This window comes from Exophiala spinifera, assembly GCF_000836115.1.
Source record: "Exophiala spinifera strain CBS 89968 unplaced genomic scaffold supercont1.6, whole genome shotgun sequence".
In the NCBI taxonomy this organism is placed as follows: Eukaryota; Fungi; Ascomycota; class Eurotiomycetes; order Chaetothyriales; family Herpotrichiellaceae; genus Exophiala; species Exophiala spinifera.
In genome coordinates, this window is record NW_015622518.1 from 1,998,690 (window position 1) to 2,017,203 (window position 18,514).

The 18,514-nt window shown below is 52.3% G+C and overlaps 8 protein-coding genes across 8 annotated transcripts; 5 read left to right on the plus strand and 3 right to left on the minus strand.

Annotated features, from left to right (window-relative positions):
• Positions 1-619: 619 nt before the first annotated feature.
• Positions 620-2,337, plus strand: PV08_08658 (uncharacterized protein; the record flags this gene model as incomplete). Its single annotated transcript, XM_016382983.1, has 2 exons — positions 620-1,254; positions 1,377-2,337. The coding sequence occupies 2 exons, from the start codon at positions 620-622 to the stop codon at positions 2,335-2,337; spliced, it is 1,596 nt and encodes a 531-aa protein (XP_016233686.1).
• A 720-nt stretch (positions 2,338-3,057) lies between these two features.
• On the plus strand, positions 3,058-4,709 carry PV08_08659 (uncharacterized protein; the record flags this gene model as incomplete). The annotated part of the gene is made up of 8 exons (XM_016382984.1): positions 3,058-3,463; positions 3,587-3,843; positions 3,928-3,955; positions 4,036-4,104; positions 4,184-4,224; positions 4,297-4,328; positions 4,405-4,574; positions 4,654-4,709. 8 exons carry the CDS (start codon positions 3,058-3,060, stop codon positions 4,707-4,709), a joined length of 1,059 nt encoding a protein of 352 aa, XP_016233687.1.
• A 927-nt stretch (positions 4,710-5,636) lies between these two features.
• On the plus strand, positions 5,637-7,536 carry PV08_08660 (uncharacterized protein; the record flags this gene model as incomplete). Its single annotated transcript, XM_016382985.1, has 5 exons — positions 5,637-5,702; positions 5,821-6,146; positions 6,276-6,733; positions 6,801-7,247; positions 7,301-7,536. 5 exons carry the CDS (start codon positions 5,637-5,639, stop codon positions 7,534-7,536), a joined length of 1,533 nt encoding a protein of 510 aa, XP_016233688.1.
• Positions 7,537-8,707: 1,171 nt separating this feature from the next.
• PV08_08661 (uncharacterized protein) lies at positions 8,708-10,882 on the minus strand (the record flags this gene model as incomplete). The annotated part of the gene is made up of 5 exons (XM_016382986.1): positions 8,708-9,186; positions 9,240-10,225; positions 10,281-10,445; positions 10,502-10,650; positions 10,712-10,882. The coding sequence occupies 5 exons, from the start codon at positions 10,880-10,882 to the stop codon at positions 8,708-8,710; spliced, it is 1,950 nt and encodes a 649-aa protein (XP_016233689.1).
• Positions 10,883-11,269: 387 nt separating this feature from the next.
• PV08_08662 (uncharacterized protein) lies at positions 11,270-11,675 on the plus strand (the record flags this gene model as incomplete). Its single annotated transcript, XM_016382987.1, has 2 exons — positions 11,270-11,435; positions 11,500-11,675. 2 exons carry the CDS (start codon positions 11,270-11,272, stop codon positions 11,673-11,675), a joined length of 342 nt encoding a protein of 113 aa, XP_016233690.1.
• Positions 11,676-11,786: 111 nt separating this feature from the next.
• PV08_08663 (uncharacterized protein) lies at positions 11,787-13,839 on the minus strand (the record flags this gene model as incomplete). Its single annotated transcript, XM_016382988.1, has 6 exons — positions 11,787-12,101; positions 12,174-12,257; positions 12,341-12,427; positions 12,486-12,629; positions 12,709-12,879; positions 12,949-13,839. 6 exons carry the CDS (start codon positions 13,837-13,839, stop codon positions 11,787-11,789), a joined length of 1,692 nt encoding a protein of 563 aa, XP_016233691.1.
• Positions 13,840-14,369: 530 nt separating this feature from the next.
• Positions 14,370-16,235, minus strand: PV08_08664 (uncharacterized protein; the record flags this gene model as incomplete). Its single annotated transcript, XM_016382989.1, has 1 exon — positions 14,370-16,235. One exon carries the CDS (start codon positions 16,233-16,235, stop codon positions 14,370-14,372), a length of 1,866 nt encoding a protein of 621 aa, XP_016233692.1.
• A 1,103-nt stretch (positions 16,236-17,338) lies between these two features.
• Positions 17,339-18,499, plus strand: PV08_08665 (uncharacterized protein; the record flags this gene model as incomplete). Its single annotated transcript, XM_016382990.1, has 1 exon — positions 17,339-18,499. The coding sequence occupies one exon, from the start codon at positions 17,339-17,341 to the stop codon at positions 18,497-18,499; it is 1,161 nt and encodes a 386-aa protein (XP_016233693.1).
• Positions 18,500-18,514: the final 15 nt, after the last annotated feature.

Below are 18,514 nucleotides of genomic sequence, written 5' to 3' on the forward strand. Positions count from 1 at the left end.
GTGTTGGATGATGGCGCAATAACCACCAAAACGGAGTCGCCGCCGACGACCACCGGTTTCACAATCTGTGCTGTCTGTACCTCGCACGCCAGGCCCGTCTTTGAATCGAATTGCGTGATTGATCCGAGTCGGAGAAGGGCGTGATCACCTTTTACCGTCGTCGGTCAAATCACGCCGAGAGTAGGAGATCGATTCAAAAAAGAAAAGATGATAAAGCTCCATGAGCAAAAAAGGTACAGTAACAGGTAGCAAAGGAGGCGACGACGCACGAGGACAGGAGTTTGTCCTATCCCATCCACCCCCCGGTTTGAGTTCTGGTATAGTACCTAGCGTTAGGTTCACTGAGCCGACTAAGGTAGGTCAACTACTCTCTTTCTCCCATCTGACAGGGACCAAAATCTCAGTGTCTGATTGAAGAAGAGAAATCTACTCGAGAAGGTGCCAGCAAGTTTCGATTATTTATCGATACCTGTCTGCGGATCTGGTTTGTCGATTCGTTTTCTGTGTCTTCCGGGTCCTCTACTTACGATACATGGATATAGGTCTTGATTCTTGGTTCCTGGATCTGGATCTGGATTAGGATCATTTTGCCCATTTGACATATCCCAAAACCCAAAACATGGGAGACAACGTCAATCCCAATGCCGGCGGGGGTGCGAGTGCGGGTGCGAATGCAAACGGTCAGGGTGGTACTACTACTACCACCACCACCACCACCACCACCACGGCACAATACCCGGATATAGCCAAATCTCGAATCCTACTGAATGCATTCGACATGAGCACCGTCGGCCACCTTTCCCCGGGACAGTGGAAGAACCCCAAGGACCGGTCGGCGACCAAGCGGGACCTGCAGTACTGGATCGACCTCGCCCTCCTGCTGGAGCGAGGCGGCATCAACGCCCTGTTCCTCGCCGACACGTACGGCGGCTACGACACGTACGAGGATTCCCTGGACAACTGCATCCGTCGAGCGGCGCAGTGGCCCATGACGGACCCGACCATCCCCATCTCCGCCATGGCGGCCGTGACCAAGAACCTCGCGTTCGGCATCACGGCGTCGACGTCGTTTGAGCCTCCGTTCTTGCTGGCGAAGCGGTTCTCGACCCTCGACCACCTCACCAGGGGAAGGATAGGGTGGAACATCGTCACGTCGTGGAAGAAGGCCGCCTTCAAGGCCATAGGCATCGATACGCCGATCGACCATGACGAGAGGTATTTGCAGGCCGACGAGTACCTTAGGGTTCTGTACAAGTAAGTATTTTACACACCACCGCGCGTACTAATACCCATACACCTCTCCTTAGCCTACTACCAAAACATCATTCATATTTTCTCAAACGGCCGCAACAATGATGATTCTGACGCACATCTAGACTCTGGGAAGGTTCGTGGGCAGACGACGCGCTAAACCCAGACCCGGAGAACGACACTTACGTCGACCCGGACAAGGTACGGACCATCCACCACCACGGCAAATACTTGAACCTCGACACGCGACACATCGTCGACCCGTCGCCTCAGCGCACACCATTCTTGTTCCAGGCCGGCACGTCGCCCGCGGGAAGTGAATTCGCCGCCACGCACGCCGAGGCCATCTTCGTGTCGTCGCACTCGCCCAAGGTGTTGCGCCCCAAGATCGACAAGATCAGACAGCTGGCGGCGAGCAAGGGCCGCGACCCACGCTCGCTCAAGTTCTTCGGCACGTTCACACCCATCGTGGGCAGGACGGACGAAGAAGCGCGCGAGAAGCACGAGGAGCTGAAGAAGTACGCCTCGGTCATCGGCGGCTTGGTCCTTTTCAGCGGCTGGACGGGCATCGACATCTCGAAAATCCCCATCGACCAAGACATCACGGCCGACGATTCCAAGGAGGCGCACAAGGTCACGAGCATGCTCGACGCCTTCACCACGACGAGCCCCGACGTGCCCAGGTGGACGCCCCGCGTCGTCGCGGAAAAGGCGGCGATCGGCGGCCTGGGCCCCGTGGGAATCGGCAGCCCGGCCAAGGTGGCCGACGAGATGGAGCGGTGGATCCGTGAGGCCGACCTCGACGGCTTCAATCTCGCCTACGTCACCACCCCGGGCACGTTCGAGGACGTGGTGGATCTGTTGATCCCGGAGTTGAGGAGGAGAGGACTGTATCCCGAAACGCCCGAGGACGGACTTACTGCGAGGGAAAAAATCTATGGGAAGGGCCAAAAGGGGATCAGGGACGATCATGCCGCTGCCGCGTACAAGTACGATGTGTACAAGGAGGATGAACCGTACGTTGAGCCTCGAAATGGGGCGGCCGCGGGGGATGATGGGAAACCTGAAGAGGTCAAGGCGGGATGAACTGGAGGAGTGTCCAAGTACCTAACTAGGGACCTAAGTACGGTGTGATGTTGGGTCGGTACATTGATCGTCCTTGGTGGAATCGAGAGAAAGCGAGAAGGGAGAGAGAGAGAGAGAGAGAGAGAGAGAGAGAGAGAGAGAGATCAATGAGAGATCTTATTAGAGGAGACGAATGCGAGTCATGTTCGAATGATCTGATAAGATAAGTGACCACGGGTTATGATTATGTCATCCCTCCCCTCAGTTCTCCATACATGTATCGTACCACCGAGTATCGTATCGTGTAGAGTAACCGAGGTAAGTGGATGATGTGCGGATATTCGAATACCTTCATCCTGCAAAGCTTGGGATTAGTAAATTCAGGATTGATTCGAAGAGAAACTACATGAGACAAACACTTCCCGTGGCCCAAAGGATGTGACCCCATCTTCCTTTCCACTCAGTCTCTGGTAAAACTTCGTCATCGTCCCCTGTCAAGATACACCTACACATACCGCATATTCTTCCGTCAGCCACCGCTTCACCATCGGAAATTCAACGCATACAGACGGTACTTGGTACGGCTCACCGTTGGTCGCGACTCGCTTCAAGCTTACCAGCTATATCAACATAAGCCTGGGTGTGGATCAGTCAGTCAATCAATCAATCGGCACATCAGTCCGAAGTTAAACCTTGCTTTTTTCCCCGAGAAAACAAGTACGTGAGCGAAGCAAAGCAATCATGGCGACGTCAACGTACACCTCTGTCGTTCTAGCGAAGCGCCCCAAAGACAACATCGTCGCCGGCGAAACGTTCAAAGTCGTCTCGGACAACCCTGTACCCGCGGCAGACAGTCTCAAGGATGGAGAGGTGCTTTTCGAGACCAATTACCTCAGCATCGACCCTGCCATGCGCGGCTGGCTCAACGACACGAGATCGTACGTCCCGCCGGTCGGCGTCGGGGAAGTCATGCGTGGGTTGGTCGTCGGCACGGTCAAGGCGAGCAAGGACCCGTCGTTCCCCGTGGGGAGTTACGCGACGGGGACCGTCGGCTGGAGGGAACTGAAGGTCTGCAAGGCGAAGAAGGAGTTGCAAAAGGTCCATTTACCCAGAGGGGCCCAGTTGACGGATCTGCTCAGCGTGCTTGGTATGTAGATGTCCGCGTCGTCGTTCCCGATCGCGATCCTTTCCGGGAAACCTCGTGGATCCATGGGATCCGTGGGGCCTGGGCTTGATTAGTCTCTCTCGCTCGGAGTTCTGACCTTTCTAGGAATGACTGGCCTGACGGCTTACTTTGGCATCTTGGACGTCGGAAAAGTCAAGGCCGGCGACTTCGTGGTCGTATCTGGAGCTGCAGGCGCCACGGGAAGCGTGGTCGGACAGATCGCCAAATTGAAGGGTGCCACCGTCTTGGGCATTGCTGGAAGCGATGACAAGTGTCGCTGGCTCGTCGAGGAGCTCGGGTTTGACGGAGCCTTGAATTACAAGGACAAGCAGTTTTTCAAAAAGTTCAGGGACGCCACCAAGGTGAGAGAACGATTCTCAACATCTGCATCTGCATGTCAGAGAGTGTAAGGACGCTGTGTTTTTGGCTGACCTGCAGTACGGTAGAACCTGATTGATGTGTACTTTGACAATGGTGAGCTTTCCACCACCGTCCTTTCAGGGGCCACGCGTTTGTGTTTGTTGTGTATCCTTCGCTAACGCTGTGTGAATCAGTTGGAGGAGAGGTTCTCGACATGGCTCTCGGAAGGGCCAAACCTCACGCGAGATTCGTCATGTGCGGTGGTACGTCGCAGGCCCCTTTTGGAAAACGATTCGAATTCTGTGAATTCGACGAGACTGATACGAGACTTCGGACCGATAGGAATATCACAGTACAACACGTCGAAGCCGCAAGGACCAAAGGTGTGTTGAATTGTCTTGATCTTGTTGTGGAGAATGGTTCACGTTTGCTGACCGACTTAACTCCCTTCTCAGAACTACTTGATGATCATCTCAATGAGAATCCGGTACGGAATATTCTGTCCCCGAGTATCTATCTGAAAATGAGTATGAGACAATGGTGCCTAACGGAACACACAAAAGAATGGAAGGATTCATCGTCTTCGATTACGAGAAGGAGTACCCCCGAGCTCTTCGAGATCTAGGCCAATGGCTATCAGAGGGCAAGATCAAACGAAAAGAGACCATCGTCAAGGGCGGCCTTGTGAAGGCAGAGGAAGCGTTGCGGGACTTGTACAATGGCATCAACACCGGTAAAGATGGGATTCCTCCTCCTCCCTGTCAAGGGGGAATGTGGCTGTTTTTGTCTTTTAGCTAATCTGCTTTTGACAGGGAAATTGATGGTCGAGGTCAAGCCTGTCGCCACAAAGGCTCATCCTTCGCTATAAGGAGTCGACGGTCGAGATGGAGAACCCCCCAAACTCAAGTTCCGTCGGTCGAGATGATCGAACCTAGTCTGCTCCGTCGGGATATGTGAGGGAAGTCTAGTCGGCCGGTCAGTCGGTCAGTATTAAGGAGATAGACCGACTCGTAAGATTGATTGTTAAAATGGAACATATTTGAGGATGAGTGTGTGTGTTGCACTGGTACTGAAGGGGTCACTCTTGATCCCTGCCAAAATGTACATCTATTAGGCATCAAAGTCGATTCCTTTATTCGAACCAAAATGTCTTAAATTGTTCAGTGAAACCCAAAACGTGACAAAGCATTCACTAAATCAAGATGAGAAACGATGTAGTCGGTTCCTGAGATGGGTTGCCACAGGGCCATTATCACTTGCCGGACTCGATAACCGCCGGCTATTGCTATTTCTCGCCAACCGGTGAACTGTAGAGTTCCTCAACTCCGAGTCAAGCGAGATAAGCAGGAGACGGGCTTCGAAATGCAACCCCCATGTTGGAGCTTTTGCCACGAGCAAGGATGTTCGGAACCGATAAACTCTGTCCACCGACCCACCCACTGGGATGTTGAACCACCTGCGGGGACCCCACACATCGCAAAGATAACGGCCAAAACCAGCGACTTGTTGCATTTCTCCAGAACCAGGGTCATAACCATGCTTGGGCCTGAGATCATACCTCCATGGGGACAATGCTGTCATAAAACGGGCAGCGAGTATGTTCAATCCAAGAAGATCTATAAATCACATCCTCACCCCCCTCAAATTGATTCACTTCGCAAGTCGACTCCAGTAGTACTCCTCCGGCTCTTGTTCTTCTCTTTCTCCCTCTTATCATTCATTCTTCTACCTTCTTCGACCGTCCAACACAAAAGGACCCCTTGTTGATGACGACCCCCTCGAGTCAATGGACAAGATGCATCACCACGACCAGGACGTGAAGTCTACCGTCAGCAATGATGAGAAGCTCGAGCACGTTATCGTACGTCACTCTCTCTTACCTATATCCTACTTCTCGATAGCTAGTTCTTCCCTTCTCGATATTACCAACGGCCCTTGAACCAACCCCAGACTAACTCACTTCCGCCCTGGCGCAACAGGCCGACGGCAAGCATCACGACCCAAACTGGACGGGTGAGGGGGTCGATATCACCGACGTCGATCCCCGCAGGACGCTCCGTAAGATGGACCTGCGCCTGATTCCCATGCTGGCACTGCTGTATCTTCTCTCCTTCCTCGACCGCGGGAACATCGGCAACGCCAAAATCGCCGGCATGGAAAAGGACCTCAACCTGTCCGGAACGCAGTACAGCTTGTGCGCGACAGTTTTCTTCTTCACTTACTGCGCATTTGAAATACCGAGCAACCTGTTGCTCAAGAAGTTTCGACCTTCTGTGTGGTTGCCTGCGATAATGGTGGCCTGGGGGTGAGTACATATATTCCCTTTTGTCTCGACGACTTCAACAGTGTATTCTTAGGGTTAGGACCCTAACCCTAACCCTAGCCCTAACCCTAGCCATGTGGTTTCCACTCATGCTAACTCTCACGATCGCAGTACCGTCATGACGCTCATGGGTCTCGTCCAGAACTACCATGGTCTCTTGATCGCTCGTATCTTTCTGGGCGTGGCAGAGGCCGGGCTTTATCCTGGTGTCGCATATTACCTTACCATGTGGTACTGCACGGATGAGCTTGCGTTCCGCCAAGGTCTATTCTTCAGCGCCGCGAGCGTAGCGGGAGCCTTTTCAGGGCTTCTCGCATACCTGATTGCGAAGATGGATGGAGTTGGAGGCTATGAAGGCTGGAGATGGATCTTCATCCTCGAAGGACTGGTGACTGTCGTGGTGGCGATTTTTGCTTTCTTCGCCCTGTACGACTTTCCGGACACAGCCTCCTTCTTGACCGTTGAAGAGAAGGCCTGGGTCGTGCATCGGTTAAAATACCAGGGGAGCAAAAAGAGTGGGAGAGCCGTTGCTGAGAGCGACCACTTCGAGTGGAAGTTCGTCACTCGGGGTAAGTCACCCCTGCCGTTGAAATATAACTGGTGTGATAAATACTGACATTTTGGACCACAACACAGCCCTTTGCGATTGGCAAATCTATGTCAGCCTTTTCATGTACTGGGGAGTCGTTTGTCCACTCTACGGAATTTCATTCTTCCTTCCGACAATTATCGCAGACTTGGGCTATAAGTCAACGACGGCTCAGCTTCTCACAATCCCGATATATATAACGGCAGCCATTCTCGCCGTGGTCCTTTGCTGGATGTCCGATCGAGCTGTGAAGCGCGGAGCTGCTCGTTGGGTGTACGTCTTTGTGCCCATGTGCACTATTCTGGTTGGCTTCATCATGACGATTGCTGCTTCTGCCGCTGGAGGTGTGCCCGGTGTGGTGTATGCAGGCATTTTCATCGCCGTTTGTGGTATCTATCCTGCTTTCCCGCAGAACGTCACGTGGATCGCGAACAACTTGGCTGGGAGCTACAAGAGAGCTGCCGGGATGGCCATGCAAATCGGACTGGGTAACCGTAAGTTGTCCCGGATGTTCCAACTCTTGTACATGACTGACGCATTTGCCTAGTTGGCGGCGCTATGGCAAGTAACTTCTACCGAGCAAAAGACAAGCCAAAGTTCATACTTGGTCATAGCCTGGAACTCGGCTTCGTAGTGATGGGATTGATTGCAGTCCTGGTCCTGCGGATCAGTTATGGGCGCATCAATGCAAAGAGAGAGAGGACGGGCGAAGCACATGGTCTAACAGACGCAGAGCTGGCTGATTTGGGCGACAAAAGTCCGTCGTTCAGATATACGCTTTGAGAACTGGACCAGACAGCAACAAGGTGCAAGGGTTGCAAGAAGGCGTGTTCCGAGGGTTAGGATGGCAGAAATTCGAAGGCCTTATCTGAGTGACTTATTATTGTATGATGAAAGGTCGCTACTTGGTTGACACAGAGTAACAATCATATCGCAAGCCGTTATTAGGTCGAACAAATTGATATCTCCAAGGACCCACTGCGCGGTACGTGCAATGCAATTGCAGGCTTTGGAATAATGTGTTTTTCTCGATAGCGTGTGCTTAATAGATCGGTATAACCACAGCGTCGCAACTCCATCATAGCATATCAGGGTTCCAACCCTAACAACCCTAACCCTAACCCTAACCCCTGAGTCAAGGTCGAGATAGCAGGGCTTGAACTATTGTTTAGACATGTGAACGCCATTCTATCAATTATTGATTTTCGAGAAGCTCTTCCGAAAAGACTAAGCATCGGGATAGTATGCTCGTTATCGGTTCCGAGCCAAGACTGTGTCGATGTTTGATGGATGTCATTGTCGGAAGCTGATTGGTGACAGAAACAGCAACCATTCTTCAAAGATGTCACCCAAGCCTTTTGACAGAAGCCACCGTCTCTTGTGAGTGGCTGATTCCCAAGCCTGTGAGGTGAGAGGCGCACATGCGGTCATGAAACCCCCCGGACACAGTGCGATTTGATGCCGGTAACCAGAACTTGTTGATTTGCCATGTTTGGGTAAAGAATCGCCAATTGCCGATCGCACGGTCACTCGTGCGGCTGGAAACGCGCATCGAACGTGGCGATGGATGTGCTCACGGAAGCGATTAAAGGCGCTTCAGCCCGTTGCTGTTCCGGTAGATGCCAACGAAGTGGTTTGGTGAGAGACGTTCGTAAGCCATGTACCCTCACGGATCCGCAGTGATCGCTTGTGGGCCACCACAGATGAGGAGAGTCGGTGAAATCTGGGGTTGACCCGGATCTCTGGCATCAAGCCCATTTCTGCACTCGTTTGGGGGGAAAATTGCAAGAAGGATAGCTGCCCAATCCACGGATGGGAGAAGGTCTCCAGCGACGGAGAACACGTGGCTGTTTCCTAGAATTCAAAAATCTGGGGGATGGTACTCATCCCTTAAGGCTCGGTTCCTTCCCTCGGTTCGGGTGCGAGACGAAGGTAATCAAAAGCATTCAGACGTTCAGGTTCCGTTAAGGGCATACAATGGCTGTGAGGCAACTTCGACTCTGGCAAGGTCGGCTCGAATAATTTGGACTGATTTTGAACCTTGGGGCAGCTGCTCAAGTGTCTGCGTAAGTGTGGAGAGCAAGCTTCGATACGCATCAGCACTGATCTTTCCAGAAGCAAAGTCCCTGTCTATTGCTTTCTGCATCAACTTCACCGCTGCAACAGCATGATGCGCATAGGGGTCTATGGCCACAAGCGACGCTGTAAATGTCGGGATTTGTGTATTGGAAAGTCTCGAGGTGACCGCGACGTCGTCGGATTGGATCTGCACCGTGTACCTATTGGTCAACCCAAACATTAGGCTGTTCAACACCGCGCTCTCTGCATCAATTCGCTTGGCAGAAAATCTGGTCAGGAGATCGTGACGGTCGGTTGCCGCAATCATATCAACTAGCATCAGGATGGACAGATTGTAGTGCAACATCAATTCATCTGATAAATTGTCAGTGATGGGGAGCCAGAGGTGACCATCTTCGACTACTTACACCAGCGAAGCTTCGTCTCCTGTCCGAAGAACTGGATTCGTCTCTGACAGGCCTCCAGAAGGCCACGGTACGTCAAGTTGAATTGATCGATGGCTTCTGAAACGAGACTGAATGCCTTGCTCACCTCTGCCTCATCGTGGCCATCTCGTAAAGACTCCTTAAGATTCGCTGTCAATTTCCAGACCAACAGTTTCCAGGCAGCACCAGAGGCGATGACTTGGTTAGCCTTTTCATCGGTCATCTCAAAGTCTGAGTCGTGCCATATTTTTGTCATATCTCGAAATATCTCTAGGCAGGCTCGGACTAAACGCCAGGACGTTTCAGATTCGCAGCCAAACAGACCTGACGAGAGTAAAGGCTTGCAACCCAACGTCAGGGACGCCGACGTGTCGAAGGTGAGAGCGACCCAATACGCAGTGCTCTCAGCATTGATGAAGTTTGCAGTTGCCATTGAATGGGGACTGGTCCCTGGAGGACGGGCGGGAATATCGAGGTTAATCCGATTGCCATTGAAGCGAAGGCTTCTTTGATTGGCACGGAGTTCTTGAATCTGTTGAAGAGCGGCATGAACACAAACTTGACCGGGCACCCGATCCAGCTCCTCCTCTTCCGATATGCCGGCCGGGATGGGTGTCAGAGCAAACAGGAGTAATGTGAGCATTGATCGGTACGCCGGCCGATTGATGACCCTGAGCATGTCTTTATGGGCCCGTCGCCAGAGAGACCTGATGATTTCCTCGGTTGGCACAAGTCGTTGTGCTTGAGATTGCGAGACCAATGGCAGCCAGCGAGCTGCAAAGGCTTCAATAGCGTGGTCCAGACACTGATCGATATGGAGATCTCGTTCACGCCGAGCGCTGTCTATGGAGCGACCGAGATCCAGCATAGCTGCAGGGCTCTCCCACTCTTCATCCATCCATTTATCAAGACGACGACATAGTTGGTGTACACTCACACACATGTCGGAGAGACTGTGCTCGCCGAACCTGAAACTTGTCAGGAAGCGTTGTCCGAGAGTAGCTAAGTTAGTAGCACACTTACGCGAATGGATTGCTATATTTGCCCAGCCACGAGCCGAAAACTGTTTCGAAGACACTCTCATAGATTGCGTGAAGCCAACTTGTATCCGTCACGGTATCGAGTTCGTCCGGGGCGAGGCTTGCCTGAGATTGCATAGAATCTCTCACTGGCCAGGTCCAGTCCACCCTGAACGTAGTGTTAGATCAGACATCAGTGCCGCGGCGAACTCAGGACAACCCTACCCAGGAGGCTCACTCAACTCCGACATAGAGCGGCCTAGGGTGGTCTCTCTAAGGTCAGAGGCGTGAATATCGTTCTCCGTGTTGCCAGCCCGGTCTCGGCCTTTCGTTCGAGATGGTATTGTGCCAGGGTTGGCCCTGCGCTTCAACCACTACAAACTCGGCACGTCAAAAAAGGCTCTCCTCTCCTGTAAGACAGAAGATGGTGCCTACCTCGAAAGTACATTCTCGCTGTCGATTGAGGCATCTTGTGCAGGACTTCTGAGTTGACGCCGCGTCCGTGTTTCGTCGCAACCTCCCAGCATCGCATCTGACCCGCGACCGCCGACACTCGTCGCAGCTAGAAAACTGGACTCGTTGAGGGCCGTCGTCGGCCTGTGCCATGGCGCATCCGACTTCAGTCGATGCGGATGATGTGTGAGCCCTTGTAGTCAGCGCATCGAGGGCCTCGGCTCGTTGGTTTGGGAGGACAAAGCGGAGGCGGGGATCAATCCCAGACAATGTGGGAGAAGATTGGCAAATGCTGGGATCTTCCGGAGATACGAATACGAGGGAACGAATACGAGGGACTTTTCTCGGGCTCTTTCGTCGGAGCGAAACGGGCGTGTCGACATTTGTGTAGATGATATGGACGGCGTTCTTTAGCTTTTTTTTATTGGCAGCACCGTTGCGTGATCAGTCTCACCCGGACTTCAAAGAAGACTCTCATTATACGCACGCTCACAGAGACCGTTGTATTCCCTTCGGTGCAAAGAGACCAGTGGTCTCAACATGACGGCACAAGACGGAGAATTCGAGCTGCACGATTTACTGGTCCAGGTGATATGCCCCCCCGGCGAGCCCATCTACTGCGGCGCCAAAGAAGGCGATCATTTCTTCTTGCGAGGGGAAATGCTGTATCTCCCTAAAGACCAGGGTTTCAGCATTTACAGCTTGGGTACGTCCGAGTGGTGATGACTCTGTCAGTGCTCGCCGCGTCGGCAGTTCTCACCGGTTCGCAGCAGCGATATTGCCCCTGTTGCCCGCGAAGCAACGTCCGACCCATCGCAACGACTGGATGTCGACGGACGCGATTGTGGCGTGTCCAGATCCGAACTGCAAATCTCAACTCAAAATTACGAGGATAGGGTCCAGGACGTTTAATCATGCGGAAACGACGGCTGTGCCGTTGAATTGACGAGGTTTGGATTATCAGCTCGAAGCAATCAGCACTGCCTCAACGAGTCACGATATTAGGGAGTGGTCTCAACAAGAGTATATGATGCGACCTCAGACCTTTTGTCTTATCTCAACGATACTCTCCACCACAATCACCCATGACACTGAACATGTCTTCTCTCCGACTCCTACTCAGCACCCCCTCGATCAGCCTTTGATCTTCGTCATCCAGGTGCCATCCGTAGCTATCGAGGTTTTGGTCCGAATGCTCACTGACTCCCATCCTTGTTCCAACAATGACAGCACCCACGTATGGGAAGTCTAGAACCCATCTCGTAGCCACGTTGGATATGCCGACCTCGTGTTTGTCCGCTAGGGCTTTCAGAACCGTGAGCAGATCTTGGAAAAGAGACCATCCGCCCCAAGCGACTATCATCTCGAAATACTGTGTTTTGATGGATGCGTCAGCCATGAAACAACGCTCCTACGGGTTATGATCGAGTCCCATGACGCTCACCTTCCGCTGGCTGGGCGTGATTTGATCAGAGAACAATTCGGGTTCGGGCTGTCCCAGCCATTTATCCGCCAGGAAACCGCCGCACTGTCCAGTACATGCCTTCGTTAGACCAGTCTTTTGCCGACATATGGAGAGGTCACACTACGACATGCAAATCTTCAACGTACCAGAGTCCCATATGTTAGTAACTTGACCTTGTGTTCTTCGCATACCTGTCCCATCTTGATCGTGGGACGCGAATCGATCAGTGAGAACTATTGCAGTCTCCCGGTAAGCTCGTGGTACCTCGGACAGTCCAACACGCACGCATACCTGAACCTGATTAGTTGCAATCTTGACCCCGGCTGCAAGGATCTCTGTCAGTCTGAAGGTGTCGAAGTTGCAGAGGCCCAGAAACCGGATCCGCTCGTCTGCCTGCAGAATACGTAGAGCCCTGATGTACTGCAGATCATCGTACTGCAAATAAAAGCCGCGTGCGTAAGCAGAGATGTTCGTCGCCAAGTGACTTAAATTAGAATACTGCTGCTTCACTCACAAATTGCCAGTGGAACTGCAAAAGGTCGATCGTGCTTGACCTCATCCGCCTACATCGCTCGGTGATGTTGTCGCGAAGGAGTGTCTCTGTTATAAATGTGGGTTGGAAGATGCAGAGCTTCGTCGCCCCGAATATCGCGCCGGCATGTCCTGTCGAGGCTCGAAATGATCCCTGTCACAGATTAATGGCACTGGTCACGCCGAGTGTTGAAGGACGAGGACGAGGAGTCCATCAACCTACAAAAAGAACCTCTGCGTCTCCATAGTGATCTGCCATGTCGTACGCTGCGAACCCTCTACTCACATAGCGTGAGAACTGCTGGAAAATTTGTGCTTTGGATGCAATTCCCCATGAAGGGCTTGACAATTGCCATAGCCCGCAGAAGAGCCTGGGTAGGGGCGTCCCTTGTAGATCGAAGGTCTCTGACGGTTGAGGTACGTTCACGAGTATAGGGTCGTGCTCTTGCGCACGATCAGGGTGACGGAGAGATGGAGATTGGCCGTGTTCGACATCAACACTCGTGGATGTGAGGTCGGCGACTGCTCCCAGACTCCGCTCAAAGACAAACTCGTATCCTTGGGCCGTCCATTCCTTGCGACACTCGAGCAGTGATTGCACAAGACGAGTCAGTACTCCTGATTCCTCGGGAGTCAGGTCTCGTCTTCCCGACGACTGGGTCAGCTTTTTCTCAACGGCTGTGAGTGCTTGCACTATGTCCCCGTCGACGGACACAAGAGCTCGCAGTTTACTCGTCTCTGGGATATTCGTACCGTGGCCGAAGCGGAGTACACGACACTGGTCAATGACATTAACCTGGAGTTTCAACCCCTCGAAACAGAGTCCACTGCCCAGCATGGCTCGAATGCGTTGCTGCGCAGCGGTGAAATCCGCTGTGGTACGGAATCCGCCCCTGGGCTCATCGCTGACGAAAAGCTCTCCGACCGAGAAAGAGGAAGTCTTCGACAGGTACTGGCGCGTATGATGCTCCAGAGCACCGGTGAAGTCGGGATGAGTTGTAAGGATGGATCGCATGACGGAACGCAACGCTTCGGGCGGCAAGTTGGCGATGATGGTGTCAGTCATGAGGTTGACGTGCGCCTTTGTGGCTTTGTGCTCAGAGATGTTGGCCATGTTGCTATACGCTTTAGGCGCTTTGTGTGTGAGGAACTTGTAACTGGTGAACAAGCTTGTATCGGTCTTAAGACGGGCATTTAGTTCGATATCAAAGGGCGTACGTGTGCCGTGCTTCACCTTCGAGCAACCTTCAACGCCTAGGGGCACCGGAGATACAGATACTACCTGTAAGCGTTAGATCACAAGAATATGACCTGGCTGGAAATTGAGGAAGTGAAGATTCGAGGAATGGCTTCGCAATGCTTAAATAGGAGAAGGGCGCCGTTTACCAGCAGCGTTGCAGACTAAAGTTCCGAGAAGTCAGGGAAGTCAAGTCACCATAATAACTTGGAGACGGTTAAGATCTCTGATACTGTATATCCATCATATCTTATCAATTACGTTGCAATCATGTTCTTATTGCTTTATACTTGGTACTCCATCGACTCAAATTGTTGCTAACTATCTTCCCAGACCGCCACTCCCGGCATATTGAATACAGTTCTCTAAACAAACCATTTGTTGCTGTGGCTTGCTTGTTCACAATCCTAGTCAACCTTGGGCGGCACAGCCACGTTTTCAGGTACCGGCTCATCACGGTACTTTTCATGTGTGGTCAAGTATATGTGGCGCTTGTTATTGGCGGCATATTTGATATCGCTCATGCCGTAGACGGCCAGCGAGGCAATGCCCAGTACTGCTGACAAGACGGCGAACGCCATGGCCACATAACCCTTGGTAGTGAAGCCCCCGTATTGAATGACTTCAGGTTGCTTAGGAGCGCCCTTCAGATCCAAGAAGTCCTCGGTGTTGCCCGCGGCATTTCCCGTGAAGGGGACATCTGCAGCTCGACAGGCAGCATAGTGGTCCTCGGGTACATGGACCCGCTCTTGGATCTGGAGGGGCGCTTCAATGAACACGGAAGCAAGACCCTGAGCCAAGTGCCAGTCGATATGGCAGTGGAAAAACCAGACGCCGGGATTGTTCGCAACGAAACGAAAGACAAGATGTCCCTGCGGTGGAAGAAGAATGACATCTCGGCGGACTGGATAGGTGGGGAAGGCAGAATGGTTGTTCTGATCAAACGGCACGGGGTCAGCAAGCGACGAATAGTTGTAAAAGGTGGCAAACGGAGGTTCTCGGTTGATTATCTGAAAGTTGTGGCCGTGGAGGTGGAAGGGATGGGATCCGGTATCGTTGTTGTTCAGCACCACCTCAATGACTTCGTTGTGACCGAGCACGAACGCGTTCGTGTTACCATAGACTTGGTTATCGAGGGCTTGTTCCCCAGCCGACAGCACAGTGTAGAGCACTGGTACTTTTGGTGGCGTGTACGTGACGTTGTTTAACAGCGCATACGGCAGGCCATTCTCCAGCTCGGCCATGACAACAGCTAATTCAATACGCTGATCAGGTTCGCCTAATAGCATTTCACGATCGTTTGGCACAAGGGTGAAATCATCAAAGGCCGGTATAGAGTCAACAACATCCAGAGTGACCACGGCCTCCTCGTGTGGGGCAGAGCTATTGTACTCCAGCCAGTTAGTATTGTTGAGTCTTAAATGCTCAGGAATCGTGTCGAGGAGAGTTTGATCCGCCACCGTCACAATGGCGTAGTTTTTGTCCGTTGTGGGTTTTGTCGTGACCAAAACAGAGTACCGCTGAGCCACAGCAATGTAAAGTCTGTCTGCCTCGGCAGCGTCGACGTAGACGCCGTCTACCTCGACGATTCGCAATGTGTGACCCTCGATATAAAAGTATTGTCCGACAAACGCTCCGATGTTTATGATCCGTAATAGATAGGTCGTATTGGGCTGAACAGCAAGGCTGGAATTGTGCGTGTCATTGAAGAGGAATGAATCTGGTATCGGCTCCGCCCCTGTCGGATTGAAGAGAGACTTGAAACGGATATCCTCGACAAGGTCATGGTACCAGTCACTAAGCGTCACAACAAACTCCTCCGCATAGTCATGATAGAAATAGGCGTCTTGGTCGTGTACAATCAGTGCTTGACGGTAGCCATCGGGATAGCAATAGTCGACGTGGCAATGATACCAATAGGTCCCATTCTGGTTGATAGTGAAGTTGTAGGTGAATGATGAGCCGGGGGGGATAGGGCATTGCGAGACCATGCTTGCCCCGTCCATGTCGGTGGTACCATTCTGAAACATACCATGGAAATGGATGCTGGTATCTTTGTCCCCAAGCCCATTATGCGTATGGACTACCAGCCGATCACCCTTGTCCACTTCAATTGGTGGGAGCGGCCATGTATTGTTGATGCCAACGACTTTGCGCTCGTACAAGCCGTCAGGGTTCGCCATTACCCAGGTCACATTGAACCAGTATTCAACCGTCTTGGATAGACATGGGGAGACCAGCAGCGTCAGAGCCAGCCAAGTGAACCAAATCATGATGAGGAATCACCTACAGGCGGTCAAAGCGAGTCAGAAGAACTGGAGGAGATGTGAGAGCAAGGACTGTAGGTGATGTGACAAGCGTGCTGCAATCCCTCGCCGAGGGAAGCAGAGCATTATCTGATTATCGGACTCTGATCACAAGGCCTTGAGAGACCAATTGAGTCGGGCATTTGGCTAAGGTGCGTAGCAGTCCCACCGAGAGCAACACTCACTCCGCGCCGATTGCAAAGTTATTGAAGCATCCGCCATCGCTAGTGGCTTCCTAGTGGCTGTGGTTAGTGTGCTGAGAGGTTTTTGGATCTGTAGGCCTCGAGAGAGCGAAGACCATCCGACGTCGGACGGAAACACCGGCATCATTGTTGTAAGGTCGCATTGAGTATCGAGAGAACCACGTGCGCGTTTACGAGAAGCTGCAGCTTGAAAACTCTGAAGCCTCGTTAATATTCCGCGCGTCGGCGTGGACAGGGCAGGTCGGCGGTTAGAGTTCGGGGTCAGACATGGATGCTTGACGAAAAAAATCATGGGCATACGTAAACCCCTGAAAAGTATCTGATAAGATTGATCCCAGGGAGATACGATTAGATAATGGTAATCGAGCAATCTCCTCCCGGTGTCCGTATTTTTCGAGCATCGCTTGCAGTTCCTCGCAGTCCCCTCGGTAGAACGTGGTCTGACTAGCAGGAAGTAACCCTGGTGGATGCCCAAGAAAAGCTTGTCAGAGCCAAGTGAGAAGGCTAAAGCTTGTTGTTTCCGCCATGCATTGACCACTCACCACTGACCACGGGCATCCTGCGACTAATAGTCGCGGTCTGTGTCCGCGGTGTGAGGTTCATCAGGAGCCCCACTTCCATATCAGTGCTGGTATTGTCCACACTCCCTCCATCGCACTATGCCGATTCCCGGAGTGACCAAAGACTAGGGGATTGTTTAGCTTGTAGGATCCGTGGCCGCAAGGAGCAAGCATGGCCTACCTGAGATGATAAAGTAGCCCAGTCAGTGCCTGAGCTTGACGCTTCCCATATGAACCTCAACCAAGGCCAACAACTTCTCCCCCGAAGCAGAGCGCCCTTCTCCTCACTGCTTTGACTCTTTTCACCATGGTCAACGTCTTCGCACCCCAGATCTTCTTTATCGTTTTCCGAGAATGCCTGGAAGCCGTCATTGTCGTTTCAGTCCTTCTCTCCTTCCTCAAACAAACTCTCGGCCAGCCAGATCAGGACCAGAAAATCTATAAACGCCTGGTCAAGCAAGTATGGTGGGGATCCATACTCGGAATCTTGATCTGCCTTATCATCGGCGGCATATTCATTGGAGTTTTCTACGGTTTAGGCCACAATATCTGGGCTCAATCCGAAGACCTCTGGGAGGGTATCTTCTACCTGGTCGCGTCTATCATTATTACGGCCATGGGACTCCCCTTGCTCCGGATCAACAAGACTCAGGAGAAGTGGAGGGTGAAGATAGCTCAGGCATTAGTCGAGCAAAAGAACAAGCATCACAGCGTCGGCTCCTATCTCAGCAGCTGGTCTAGACGTTATGTCATGTTCATTTTACCGCTGATCACAACTCTACGAGAAGGCGTCGAGGCTGTGGTATTTGTCGGCGGAGTTTCGCTGGGTCAGCCTGCCACCGCATTCCCCATCCCCGTGATCACAGGAATATTGGCTGGGCTGGCCGTTGGGTTGATTCTCTATAGGGGCGGTAACGTCCTGTCGATCCAGATCTTCCTCATAGCCGCCACCAGTGTTCTCTACCTCATCGCCGCAGGAATGTTCTCCAAATCCATCTGGAGCTTACAATACCATGTGTTTGCTCACAAAGTCGGTAGCGATGTTGCCGAAGCAGGAAACGGGCCAGGATCTTATGACATCCGAGAAACAATTTGGCACGTCAACTGTTGCAATCCGGAGACTGACAATGGCTGGGACGTCTTCAACGCGATTCTAGGTTGGCAGAATACCGCAACTTATGGATCCGTCATCTCCTACATCATGTACTGGGTCTTTATCGTTTTCTGCGTTCTCTGTCTTTTGTATGAGGAGAAGACTGGCTCCCTACCCCTCAAGAAGCAACTTGTCTCCTTTTCGCTCAAAGTCCCTGGTGTCAGGACTTACATCAAACGCAAACAGGCCTTGAGCAAAGACCAAGCGGAAGACGTCATCAGGCAGGGCCAGGAACATCTGCGAGCTCAAAATGCCCTCCAAGAGCCCGATATTCAGGTTGTCCCTTCCGAGCCACAGTCCGGGTTACACAAATGAGCTGCGCCGGTAGAT